The sequence below is a fragment of the Carassius carassius genome, chromosome 26 (assembly GCF_963082965.1).
Source record: "Carassius carassius chromosome 26, fCarCar2.1, whole genome shotgun sequence".
Taxonomy (NCBI): domain Eukaryota; kingdom Metazoa; phylum Chordata; class Actinopteri; order Cypriniformes; family Cyprinidae; genus Carassius; species Carassius carassius.
In genome coordinates this window covers 30,868,471-30,882,411 of record NC_081780.1, presented here as the reverse complement: position 1 = coordinate 30,882,411, position 13,941 = coordinate 30,868,471, and the positions used below count along the sequence as shown (strand labels likewise).

Sequence of the window (13,941 nt, the reverse complement as noted above, 5' to 3'; positions counted from 1 at the left end):
CATTAGTCATTGCTTCATACTTTAAAACCTAACACATTTTGACATTTAAAACGTTTTTGTGAAAAATGTGACTGCTGTTTTTCTTTGAAATAAATGTTGATATTTTTAATGTAAAGAATTTGAATTATTTCTAAATACAGAAGTCAGCCTTTGAGACGGATAAAAAAAAGTTCATCAAACTTGTCCTGAGATGAGTATGTGTTTTGGTTTTAGGACGAATGTGATGAGAGGTAGTATCATTTCTGTGGTCCGCTAACACAAATATCAGTTGCATAAGGTCATTATTAGTGTTCATGTATCACAGTAGTGCTCTCTCATTCCTACAGTATGCTCAGATAGTCTCTGCCATTACACGATTCAGACAGATTGATTTCACGTATAGTAAGCAGTCACTCAGTCATGAAACACTGATGATCGCTGATCTCAGGGCTGTTTTCAATCATCATGATCTATGTTTGCATCCTGAGAGAATCACTGCTGTATGTGACATTTAAGAAAAACATATTTTGAATTTCCATTGATTTTAATGTTTTGGACTATTTTAAGTCATCTTGAGACACTCTTTGATGTTTGCGGATAAAACAAAAATGATATAGAAAATGTTTTTATAAATGTAGTTAAAATACATAAATGTGAGAAATGCTCTGATGTGGTAAACTGATTCTGATTTCCTGATTCTCAGTAGTCCACTTTCAGGTGTGAAACAGTATGTTTTTACTGCAGATTTATGTGTGAAGATCAAGGAAATATAGATTTTCCATTTTATGACCAGGCTCTTTAAAATGCACAAATGTTCAAATTGTTTTCATCATATTATATTAATACTCATTTTGATGTACTTTTAGGTATTTTATCGGTCATTTGACACAATGGTTTAAAACATTTATTTATGCGTTCAGGGGTTGTATTTTGGTTCTGATGATGACCAGTAAGATCTGATTAGTTTACACTGCTGTTCCAGCTCTACAAATCATACTTTTGCAGTTATGTTTGGTCACACATGCAGCTTTTTCCTGGTTCTTCAGTGAACAAAAGGGTGTATTAAAATCATTAAACGTTCGTTGTTTTAGTTGATTTTTAGCTGACCAATGCTTGTTTTGTCTTATTTTAAGTCATCTTAAGGTGGGCCTGATTCATTAATTAAACAATTATGTTAAAAATGTATATTTTAATGTCATTAAAATAAAGGAATGTGTGAAAGTCAATATTCATATTCCTGTTTTATGCATATCTAGGTATTCTCTAGATCATCAGATTAGATAAAGTCATTAACACAGTAGTTTGGAAGAGTTTTAATCATCTTCCAAGACTGGGAAACTTGGTTCTGCCGTGATAAAAGGGTGGTGTATCGTCTTGATTTTAGCTGATTTTAATGCTAGTTTGTCTTTGTTGTTTTAAGTCATCTTGAGGTCCTCTAGTAGACCTTGGCCAAGAACCACTTAATTAACCAATTAAAGAAACATAATCATATGGAAACTACATTTACATTATTAAAAGGCTACTGAACATGTTAAATGTTCTCATTTGATCCATTTCTAGGTATTGTAGATCACTAGATTAGATCGAGACAGTAACACTAGTGTGGAATGATTTTATTGTAAACATCTCTACATTGGTGATGAGTTCAGCGAGAGAATGACTGATCGCCCCGTGGCTGTGAACACAAGTGCAGTTATGTGTGGACTGAGGAGACCTCCAGCAGCTCGTCTCAGGCTCACTGAGTGAGATCTATAGTTCATCGACTGGCTCTTCCTCTTGAGCAGCGTCTGGTTCAGATACCAGCGTCTGCAGCTCGTCCAGACGGCTCCTCAGGCCGTCCAGTCCATCTCGGAGCGCCTGGCTCTCTGTCTCTGTGCTGGTCTTGTACTCTCCCAGCGAGCGCTGCTGGGACTCATGCTGGGCTGCGAGAGCGTTCAGTCTGTTGGTCTGCTCCGTCAGCGAGGTCTGCATGCCCTCCTGGCTCTCCTCCACACTCTTGAGCCGGAGCTCGGCGTCCTCTCGGTGCTTGTCCAGCTGCAACAGCTGGTCTCTGGTGTGTGTCTCCAGGCTCTGGAGGGCAGTACTGGTCTGCTCCAGTCGGTCGCTCAGGCTCTGGGTCAGGTCCGAGGCGCTCTGAGCGCCGGCTCGAGCCGCAGACACCTCGTTCCTCAGGCTCCCTGCGGTGCTCTGCAGCAGCGTCCTCACGGCCTCCACGTCCTCGGACACGGACGCCACCTCCCTGTTCCTGGTCTGCTGCTCGGCGCTCACCGCTGCGATCTGTTCGCGCAGCACGGCCGCGTTCCCCTCAGACACCTCGCTGGCGGTCTGGAGCGTGGCCACGGCGCTGCTGAGGGACTCCAGCTCCTGCTTGAGGAGCGCCGGAGCGTCCTGCTGCTCCAGACGAGCCCTGAGCTCCTGCAGCTGGCTCTGGAGCTGGCTCTGCTGGACGGAGGCCTCGGCCGTGGAGCGGCTCAGCTGGGACAGACGCTCCTCCAGGGACGAGGCGTCCTGCTCCCGCGCCTCCTTCAGCTCCCGGACGGTCTGCGTCAGCTGCTGGGAGATCTGGCTCTGGAGCTTGTGGAGCGAGTCCTCCAGCCGCCGGGCGTGGTCCTCTCCTTCCTGCGCGGCTCGGACGGTGCGCTCCAGATCAGTCCTGACGCTGAGCACCGCGCTCTCCAGAGCCTCCAGAGACGCCTGCATTGACCTGATCTGGACACACAGATGGACAGAGACACTTAGAGACCGTGCTCACACTGACAGCTTCAGTGATCAATTCGCTTCGCTCAGATACGAAAAGAACGATAGGAACAGGGTTGACAGGTTCTCACAACTAAATCCACCCAACTGCTTCCCAAAACTAGCCCAATCAGGTTCGGGGGGGGGTAAATATGGTGTTAGTGGGGTCTCTTCGACCCACAGAGTTGAAACCCACCCACAGCAACAGTAGCCCAATTAAACTGATGGATGTGGCAACACTACATACATCATGCAAATTTGTGTTTGTTTATAGTGAGATCTGCTGGAGAAGCCAATATGAACAATAAAGAGAAGAATGTGCCCAAAGACAGCAGTGTCTTGAATCATCTCTGATACGAGTCCTCATGTTTCGCTTGTCTATAGAGTTGAAGAGTCTCCCGTTGGACTCGTTTTGAGAAGCATTCGGGCGGGTTTTGTTGTGAAGAGTGTTCTTTTGCGCATGCGGGGTCAGTTCAGAACATGATCGGTTCACACCCTTAGGTCTTCGGGTGATCACTTCATCAAAAAGGCATGTTTCTTCCTGTTTTGAAGGATGTTTCGCATACTAGTGACCGCTGAGCTCCTAGTCATTATTCAGTGAAAATCTGGAGATTTCTAGGAAATAAAGACCAAGGTGGGCTCTAAACCGTCTATCAGAGGGAGTTTTGTAGAAAAAGTCATTAACCTTCAGTGAGGTGTCCATGTGTAATTTGGTTTTGGCCTGTTAACCCTGCTGGAGCTGAGGAGCGGTACAGAAGAAGAGTGGTGTGTGAAACCAGTCGTTCAGGTCTGATCTGTCAGCTAGTGTTTCACTCGGTTTCTGCACCTAAAGCTCACCCGGGGGGTAATAAACTGTGATTCTCAGACACCTGTCTTGTCAAACATTTCACTTAAGTCTATTCCAGGCTCAGAGTATCTCATCATGCATCATGTTTGGGAATAAATCGTGAGATTTCTTTTACCGACATCTCAGAAAATGTTGAGGTCACAGAAATCTTTCCAATGTAAGTTGAGTATTAGTATCACATATCTTAGCAACACGTTGTTCTTCTACTCTTCGAGTTATGAGCAGTGGTGATATATTTAGAGGCATTTGCATCTGTTCCTCATCACTTAATTAGAAACACCACAGATTAACATGTACACTTTAACAGAAATAAAGCAGAGTAAACACTATGGGACACACACTTGTGGTCTTCAGGCTCACTGGGCCAAACACTGGAAATACGTCACAGGACAGGGGTCTCTGGAGAGCACAGCCCTGTCAGCCAATCACAGAGCCCCACATCGACCTGGGTCAGTGTAGTACTGTAAACTATCAGAGCAGAGGAGTGTGTTCTACTGTCTCTCTCTCTCACACACACACACACACACACACACACTGACCTGCTGCTGCGCGTCTGCGCTCCTCTGCACGCACTCCTCGTGTCTGGAGCTCGCGTGTTTGATGTGGGACAGCTCCTGGTAGAAGAACACGGACACGGCCACGGTGCCCGCCACGAAGCCCAGGTAACTCAGCACGGACACGAGCCTGAGGAGCGCGGACGAGCGCGGCGCCTCACTGGTCTGCGCGCTCCGGGTCCTCGGCGCGTCCTCGGGCTGCGCGCTGGCGGGAGTCTTCTCGTTATTACCGGGCTGCGAGCTGCTCTTGTTTCTGTTCTTCGCGGCCATCCCGTTCGCGTTGCGTCACAAGAACCGTAACTTCTGTTAGAACCAACGTCAGTTCTCCACAAACTCTCTGGACAGAACCGAAGCGGCTTTAGCTGAGGACTGAACGCGTTCAGCGGTGTGGAGAGAGGGGCGTCGCGTCGCGTCTCCGCCCTTCTTCAGACGTGGCACTGGTTCTCCCCGAACTTCAGCCTCCACCCATCATCATCATCATCCACCCATCAGAGGCGGTGTGTGCTGGAGAGAGAGAGAGAGTTCATCTGTCCCGGGCGCCTTCTCACAACACATTACACATTACCAAGCTACAGAAGGCGTTTCTTTCTGACTTCATTCAAAGAATGTCATCTTGTATGTCAATGTTTATCAACTTTACTCAAACTTTATAATTAAAACAATGGAATAAGAGAAGTTACCGATCAAATAAAATCAGTATTAACTAAATTAAAGAACAGAAACGGGGCTTGTAGGTATTTACAGACAATCAATGAGTGCAGCTAACTTCAGAAATTAATGTTGAGAATAATGTTCAGATATAACAAGTTGATTATAGAAGTATAAAAGGCGAGTGGCTGATTTCATCAGTGAATCATCCAGTCAGGTGCTTGATTTGAAGTGTAGAGCTCATATCTCTCGTCTCCTGTCCAGTCAAATCAAGTGTGGAGAGAAATCTGTGCCAGCAAACAAATACAGCGCTTTGCAAATAAACTACATTTGCTTTGCAAAGATAACTCGACTTCCAAACGAGCGCAGAGTGATCTTCAGAAATCATAACAGTAAATGCACTGAGTGACACTTCTGATCAATTTCCTACAGCCTCGATGAATAAAAGAGTTGATTTTTAACAGATGTTCTCGTTCTGACTGAACAGTTGAGTGCTAGTGTGTATAAAGTCATGAAACACTCGCGTGTGACTCGAGAAAAGTGCTGTTGATACTCTAACATCCCAATATCAGGGCTGAAAACATCAGAAATACATGCAATACATGCTAAAATATACCTCAGAGAAGAAATCCACAGACTCAGAGCGGGAACGTGTAATTCATCATTATTTATACACTTAGGGCCAATAAACAAAACAAACCGAGGTATAGAAATACTAAAACATGGTTTATTTCCACAACTCAACATTTATTTATGTGTGTGATATTTGTTTATTAAAAGTAATATTGAAAAACTAAATAAACCTAACCTAACTCAAAACGAGTAACTATATTAACTAAAGATTCTCTAAATATGTGCAGTTTTTCTTATTAATAATGAACAATAAACTTCACTTCAACTTAGACAATACAAAAAGAACATAGTCAAGGGATCATATACAAATGCAGAAACTAATAGCCAATAATAATGACAACATACACATTAATATTAACTTAAATAGTGTTACAAAAGAAAAAATAACAGAAGGGGAAGTCAACAGCTGTTTACTCCTGACGTAATGACCCTGATGGCGTCGACATAGCTGTGACCAATCAGAGGCGCCGCCCTCCGCCGCGCCCCGCCCTCCGTTGCAGTGTGAGCGCGGGAAGCGCGTGTGTTTGGTGATGGGCGAGTCCGTGGGAGAAGCACGCTCTCTGAGCGATGAGCAGATCATCAACCGATGGAGCTTCGACTACTACGTGTTCAAGGCCCTAAGTGCCTTCAGAGACGCGGACTACACGGCCTTCACACACTTCACCAGCATCGTCGAGAGTGAGTGCGTCTGTTTACATCCGCGCGCGAGCTGCAGCGTCACAGCCGTGTGTGTGTGTCGCTCTCTATCACTGTCATGATATCTGTCTGTCTGTGTGTGTGTGTCAGGTCTGGTGGTCAGACCCGTCGACGGACACAGCGACATGATCGTGAAGCTGCGCTGCATGCAGTTCCTGTCCCGGATCAACAACGGCGACAAGCTCGGTGAGTGACCGGAAGTGACGCACGTCCCAGTGTGTACACCTTCACACAATAATAGTTCAGGATGATCGTGTGCACACGGAACTCTTCAAAACTATAAGTTAGAGTCAAAACTATAGTGTTGCAAAACTTCAGTCGTCTTCATAGCTTTATTATAGTTGTAAACACTTTGGGTTTCTGAATCCCCTTCTGAATGTGTGTTCAGTAATCTCTGTTATGTCTGTTTCTGATCAAGTGATGAAGAGTAAATATCACCACATAGTGACTCCTCTTTCCACCAATGTAACAAACGTTTAATGTGCGCAACTGCATAATTACCATGAAATCCATGATGAAGTTTGCATGACCTTAAGAGGAGGAGGTGTGTGGTGAGATCAGTAGATGTGTGTCCACTGTGGGGTCAGGGCTTCAAACGGGCCGGGGGGGGGCTGAGGTCAGGACAGAGCTGTGTGTCCACCGTCAGGACAGAAGCTCTGCTGCTTCACTAATGCTGAGAATAGAGCGTCTGGCGCGAGTGATTTCAATGTGAAGACAATGCAAAGACACGAATAGACAACTGTGGCAGAAATGACACACATAGTATTTTGCATCACTTATAAATATTTCTGCCTTGCGTGGTGATTATAATCCACAGATCAAATTAATTAAAACGCTCGCTGCTGACTGAAGGTGAGTTTTGAGCTCTTCTAGCCCCAGCTGGCCTGCTTTGGCCCAGGGTTTACAAACCCAGAGGAAGCCCCAACGAGACACAATCAAGCCCCGAAGTGACTTTGTTGAAACGCCACTGGCCCTGTCACACTCTAGCACACCCGTTTTAAACTCGACAGTGAAAACATGGCTAGTGTGTGAGAGAGAAAGGTGTGTGTGTGTAGCGCCGGGGCTGATGGGCTTTGCTCTCGCTGCAGATCTGACGTTTGAGGAGCCCAAGACCCCTCTGGAGTCAGCTCTGAGTGTGCTGGAGGACATCTGCAGGGACATGAGCGTCCCCCCACGAGAGAAGGAGCGCGTCCAGCAGGCCATCATCGAGACGGTCTCTCTCTCTCTCTCACACACACACACACACCTCACACACAGACACACACACACACCTCTCTCACAGACACACACACACACACATGAGCGTCCCCCCACGAGAGAAGGAGCGCGTCCAGCAGGCCATCATCGAGACGGTCTCTCTCTCTCTCACACACACACACACACACACACACCTCACACACAGACACACACACACACACATGAGCGTCCCCCCACGAGAGAAGGAGCGCGTCCAGCAGGCCATCATCGAGACGGTCTCTCTCTCTCTCTCACACACACACACACACCTCACACACAGACACACACACACACCTCTCTCACACACACACACACACATACACATGAGCGTCCCCCCACGAGAGAAGGAGCGCGTCCAGCAGGCCATCATCGAGACGGTCTCTCTCTCTCTCTCTCACACACACACACACACCTCACACACAGACACACACACACACCTCTCTCACAGACACACACACACACACATGAGCGTCCCCCCACGAGAGAAGGAGCGCGTCCAGCAGGCCATCATCGAGACGGTCTCTCTCTCTCTCTCTCACACACACACACACACCTCACACACAGACACACACACACACACACATGAGCGTCCCCCCACGAGAGAAGGAGCGCGTCCAGCAGGCCATCATCGAGACGGTCTCTCTCTCTCTCTCACACACACACACACACCTCACACACACCTCACACACACACACCTCTCTCACAGACACACACACACACACATGAGCGTCCCCCCACGAGAGAAGGAGCGCGTCCAGCAGGCCATCATCGAGACGGTCTCTCTCTCTCTCTCTCACACACACACACACACCTCACACACAGACACACACACACACACATGAGCGTCCCCCCACGAGAGAAGGAGCGCGTCCAGCAGGCCATCATCGAGACGGTCTCTCTCTCTCTCTCACACACACACACACACACCTCACACACAGACACACACACACACACGAGCGTCCCCCCACGAGAGAAGGAGCGCGTCCAGCAGGCCATCATCGAGACGGTCTCTCTCTCTCTCTCACACACACACACACACCTCACACACAGACACACACACACACCTCTCTCACACACACACACACACATACACATGAGCGTCCCCCCACGAGAGAAGGAGCGCGTCCAGCAGGCCATCATCGAGACGGTCTCTCTCTCTCTCTCACACACACACACACACCTCACACACAGACACACACACACACCTCTCTCACAGACACACACACACACACATGAGCGTCCCCCCACGAGAGAAGGAGCGCGTCCAGCAGGCCATCATCGAGACGGTCTCTCTCTCTCTCTCACACACACACACACACCTCACACACACCTCACACACACACACCTCTCTCACAGACACACACACACACACATGAGCGTCCCCCCACGAGAGAAGGAGCGCGTCCAGCAGGCCATCATCGAGACGGTCTCTCTCTCTCTCTCTCACACACACACACACACCTCACACACAGACACACACACACACACATGAGCGTCCCCCCACGAGAGAAGGAGCGCGTCCAGCAGGCCATCATCGAGACGGTCTCTCTCTCTCTCTCACACACACACACACACACCTCACACACAGACACACACACACACACATGAGCGTCCCCCCACGAGAGAAGGAGCGCGTCCAGCAGGCCATCATCGAGACGGTCTCTCTCTCTCTCTCACACACACACACACACCTCACACACAGACACACACACACACCTCTCTCACACACACACACACACATACACATGAGCGTCCCCCCACGAGAGAAGGAGCGCGTCCAGCAGGCCATCATCGAGACGGTCTCTCTCTCACACACACACACACACCTCACACACAGACACACACACACACCTCTCTCACACACACACACACACACATACACATGAGCGTCCCCCCACGAGAGAAGGAGCGCGTCCAGCAGGCCATCATCGAGACGGTCTCTCTCTCTCTCTCTCTCACACACACACACCTCACACACAGACACACACACACACCTCTCTCACAGACACACACACACACACATGAGCGTCCCCCCACGAGAGAAGGAGTGCGTCTAGCAGGCCATCATCGAGACGGTCTCTCTCTCACACACACACACACACATACAGACACACACACACACACACACCTCTCACACACAGACACACACACATGAGCGTCCCCCCACGAGAGAAGGAGTGCGTCTAGCAGGCCATCATCGAGACAGTCTCTCTCTCTCTCTCACACACACACACACACACACCTCACACACAGACACACACACACACCTCTCTCACAGACACACACACATGAGCGTCCCCCCCATGAGAGAAGGAGTGCGTCCAGCAGGCCATCATCGAGACGGTCTCTCTCTCACACACACACACACACATACAGACACACACACACACACCTCTCACACACAGACACACACACATGAGCGTCCCCCCACGAGAGAAGGAGTGCGTCTAGCAGGCCATCATCGAGACAGTCTCTCTCTCTCTCTCACACACACACACACACAGAGACATACACACACACCTCTCTCACAGACACACACACACACACACACAGAGACATACACACACACCTCTCTCACAGACACACACACACACACACATATACACACACAGTGACACACTCTCTCACACACACCTCTCTCACAGACACACACACCTCTCACACACAGACACACACACACACACTTGTCTTCTGTCTGAGAGTGATCTGTGTGTGTGCAGCTGATGGTGGTGTGTCTGCGCAGCGGGGAGTTCACGAGGGCCGAGGAGGTGCTGCTGACACACTTCAGCGACGCTACAGACTCAGCCGGGAAGGTGAGGAGCTGTGTGTTTGTCTTTGTCTCTGACTCTGTCTGTGTGTGTGGACTCTGACTCTGTCTCTCTCTCTCTTTGAGTCTCTGTGTGTGTGTTTCGTCTCTCTCTGACTGTGTGTGTGTGTGTGTGTGTGTGTGTGTGTGTGGACTCTGTCTCTCTCTCTCTGTCTGCAGAGGAAGTTGTTTGAGAGTCTGGTCCGGCGCCGGCGCTCCTCTCACTCAGTGCTGCAGCTCAGCTCTTACTCTGACTTCAAGCAGGACATGCTGGACTTCATCGAGCGACTGTACCGCGTCCCAGAGCCCTTCCTCCTGCAGGTGCTGCCCCTGACCTCTGACCTCTGCGGCTCGCGCTCCTCTCCTCACCCCTCTCTCTCTGTGTGTGTAGATGCTGAGGCGCTCAGGACACCCCGGCGTCAGCTCTGAGCCCGTCACCTCGTCCTCACAGGACCGACAGAAGGATCATGGGTAAACTCTTCCACTAGGTTACTGCTAGGTTATCCTCTAACAGCAGTGTCACTGTGATCAGATGAAGCGGTCTATAAAGACATGTGGTTCTGTGTGTGTGTATGTGTGTGTCAGCGGTGCGGTGCGTCTGAGTCTGCGCGGTCTACGTCAGGTGTACGGTGTGCTGAGCGAGCGCTACGGGGTCAGCGTGTCCTTCTCTCAGCTGCAGCAGGAGCTGGAGCACGAGGACGAGCAGGAGCAGAGCCCTGGGCTACACCTGGCCCTGTCCGAGACGCCCCGGGACCCAGAGAGCCAGCCGCCCTACGCCGGGATGACCATCTCACGCCTGGTGCAGGAGGACGACAGCCAGCTGAGCGACCAGGAGCAGGAGACACGCTCGCCTCACAGGTCTCTGATGACACACTCTTCTGCTCGCCGAGCCTGCACTTGTTCAGGAGTGTGTTTGTTAATGTGTGTGATGTCTTCACTGAAGGATCCTTGTCACCAGCGGCCCAGAGTCAGACGAGCCTGAGCTCCAGACGCCCGTCACACACAGCCACAGCAGGTCCAGCAGCAGCTCACACGTCTCCTCACGTCCTCATGTGGTGTACAGTCCAGTGTGTGACTGCAGTGTGTGTGTGTGTGTGTTTCAGTGAGTGCTCCCCGGCTCAGACCTGCTCTCCTGCTCATCACACACAGAAACACATCAGGTGCGACTTCAGAGGGTCCTTTGACCGTTCACACACTGTCTGTCCTGAGTGTGTGATGAAGTGTTCATGGAGTCTGACATGAAAGGATTCATCTGAACCAGTCAGCAGAACATGCTTGAAGTTATTATTATTATCAGAGATGTGTTCAGATGAGCGTCCCAGAGCCTCTGAGTGGAGCAAGTGATGCACAGCGCTAGTTGTATAATGAGTTTGTCCCGTTGAGAAGCTGTGTACAGTACAGACTCCTCCGAGATCATCAGGGCTGACAGATGTGTGTCCCGCAGGATGATCCTGTCCAGTGATGTGGAGCTGGAGGACCACGCCGCGTCTCCTCCGTCCAGACGCTCCTCCAGACAGCAGCAGCAGAAGAAGAGCCATCACAGGTGACTGACAGCAGCTCAGCTCCTCGTTCAGGTTGAGTGAGGCTCAGGACACTGGTCTGATACTGAAGCAGTCTTCTGAGAGTCTGAGTCGATCTGATCACTAGAGGCCAGCCAGACCAGTTCAGCGAGGTCTATTATTATCAGAGGAAGTCTTAATGAAGACGTGGTCAGCGATAGTGAAGTTAGTGTTTGTGATGGACTGAAACACTGTGTTCATCTCCACACGAGCAGCTGGTGAGATGGAGATACTGGTGATCATGTCTTGTTTTCCTCTGTGTGTGTGTGTGTGTTTGAGTGAGTCTGAGTGTGTGCTGATGGAGGAGGAGGACAGAGGCTCAGCTCGGGTCTCTTCTCCCGCTCGTCCCAGCAGCAGCAGCAGCTCTCCAGCCGTCAGACGCTCGGCCAGAGACACACCGAGACAGAGCAGGTGTGTTCATCACTGTACCTCCTCACACACACACACACACACACACACACACCGAGACAGAGCAGGTGCGTTCATCACTGTACCTCCTCACACACACACACACACACACACACACACACACACACACACACACACCGAGACAGAGCAGGTGCGTTCATCACTGTACCTCCTCACACACACACACACACACACACACACACCGAGACAGAGCAGGTGCGTTCATCATTGTACCTCCTCACACACACACACACACACACACACACACACACACACCGAGACAGAGCAGGTGTGTTCATCACTGTACCTCCTCACACTCACACACACACACACACACACACACACACCGAGACAGAGCAGGTGTGTTCATCACTGTACCTCCTCACACACACACACACACACACACACACACACCGAGACAGAGCAGGTGTGTTCATCACTGTACCTCCTCACACACACACACACCGAGACAGAGCAGGTGTGTTCATCACTGTACCTCCTCACACACACACACACACACACACACACCGAGACAGAGCAGGTGTGTTCATCACTGTACCTCCTCACACACACACACACCGAGACAGAGCAGGTGTGTTCATCACTGTACCTCCTCACACACACACACACACACACACACACCGAGACAGAGCAGGTGTGTTCATCACTGTACCTCCTCACACACACACACACACACACACCGAGACAGAGCAGGTGTGTTCATCACTGTACCTCCTCACACACACACACACACACACACACACCGAGACAGAGCAGGTGCGTTCATCACTGTACCTCCTCACACACACACACACACACACACACACCGAGACAGAGCAGGTGTGTTCATCACTGTACCTCCTCACACACACACACACACACACACACACCGAGACAGAGCAGGTGTGTTCATCACTGTACCTCCTCACACACACACACACACACACACACCGAGACAGAGCAGGTGTGTTCATCACTGTACCTCCTCACACACACACACACACACACACACACCGAGACAGAGCAGGTGTGTTCATCACTGTACCTCCTCACACACACACACACACACACACACACACACCGAGACAGAGCAGGTGCGTTCATCACTGTACCTCCTCACACACACACACACACACACACACCGAGACAGAGCAGGTGTGTTCATCACTGTACCTCCTCACACACACACACACACCGAGACAGAGCAGGTGCGTTCATCACTGTACCTCCTCACACACACACACACACACACACACACACACACACACACCGAGACAGAGCAGGTGTGTTCATCACTGTACCTCCTCACACACACACACACACACCGAGACAGAGCAGGTGTGTTCATCACTGTACCTCCTCACACACACACACACACACACACACACACCGAGACAGAGCAGGTGTGTTCATCACTGTACCTCCTCACACACACACACACACACACACACACACACACACCGAGACAGAGCAGGTGCGTTCATCACTGTACCTCCTCACACACACACACACACACACACACACCGAGACAGAGCAGGTGTGTTCATCACTGTACCTCCTCACACACACACACACACACACACACACACACACCGAGACAGAGCAGGTGCGTTCATCACTGTACCTCCTCACACACACACACACACACACACACACCGAGATAGAGCAGGTGCGTTCATCACTGTACCTCCTCACACACACACACACACACACACACACACACACCGAGACAGAGCAGGTGTGTTCATCACTGTACCTCCTCACACACACACACACACACACACACACCGAGATAGAGCAGGTGTGTTCATCACTGTACCTCCTCACACACACACACAC

The 13,941-nt window shown here is 50.1% G+C and overlaps 2 protein-coding genes across 2 annotated transcripts in view; one reads left to right on the top strand and one right to left on the bottom strand.

Moving 5' to 3' along the window:
* Nucleotides 1-1,574: 1,574 nt before the first annotated feature.
* ckap4 (cytoskeleton associated protein 4) lies at nt 1,575-4,587 on the bottom strand. The gene is made up of 2 exons (XM_059511689.1): nt 4,102-4,587; nt 1,575-2,688 (listed from the first exon to the last, which is right to left on the bottom strand). The coding sequence occupies exons 1-2, from the start codon at nt 4,384-4,386 to the stop codon at nt 1,729-1,731; spliced, it is 1,245 nt and encodes a 414-aa protein (XP_059367672.1). The 5' UTR covers nt 4,387-4,587; the 3' UTR covers nt 1,575-1,728.
* A 1,261-nt stretch (nt 4,588-5,848) lies between these two features.
* terfa (telomeric repeat binding factor a) overlaps nt 5,849-13,941 on the top strand; it is a 17,149-nt gene continuing 9,056 nt past the window's right edge. The window contains exons 1-11 of the mRNA XM_059511593.1: nt 5,849-6,075; nt 6,184-6,279; nt 7,182-7,306; nt 10,050-10,142; nt 10,316-10,456; nt 10,527-10,606; nt 10,721-10,993; nt 11,079-11,150; nt 11,239-11,295; nt 11,580-11,678; nt 11,974-12,105. Of these exons, the coding sequence (XP_059367576.1) occupies nt 5,928-6,075; nt 6,184-6,279; nt 7,182-7,306; nt 10,050-10,142; nt 10,316-10,456; nt 10,527-10,606; nt 10,721-10,993; nt 11,079-11,150; nt 11,239-11,295; nt 11,580-11,678; nt 11,974-12,105 (1,316 nt within the window). The 5' untranslated portion in view covers nt 5,849-5,927. The remainder of the gene's footprint in view (nt 6,076-6,183; nt 6,280-7,181; nt 7,307-10,049; nt 10,143-10,315; nt 10,457-10,526; nt 10,607-10,720; nt 10,994-11,078; nt 11,151-11,238; nt 11,296-11,579; nt 11,679-11,973; nt 12,106-13,941) is intronic.

Bases quoted from the DNA above. Each gene is read 5' to 3' on its own strand.
- ckap4 (XM_059511689.1), bottom strand. From the start codon at position 4,386: ATGGCCGCGAAGAACAGAAACAAGAGCAGCTCGCAGCCCGGTAATAAC. The intron at 2,689-4,101 runs GTCAGTGTGTGT...CTGTGTGTCCAG, and splicing joins GCGCAGACGCGCAGCAGCAG to ATCAGGTCAATGCAGGCGTC.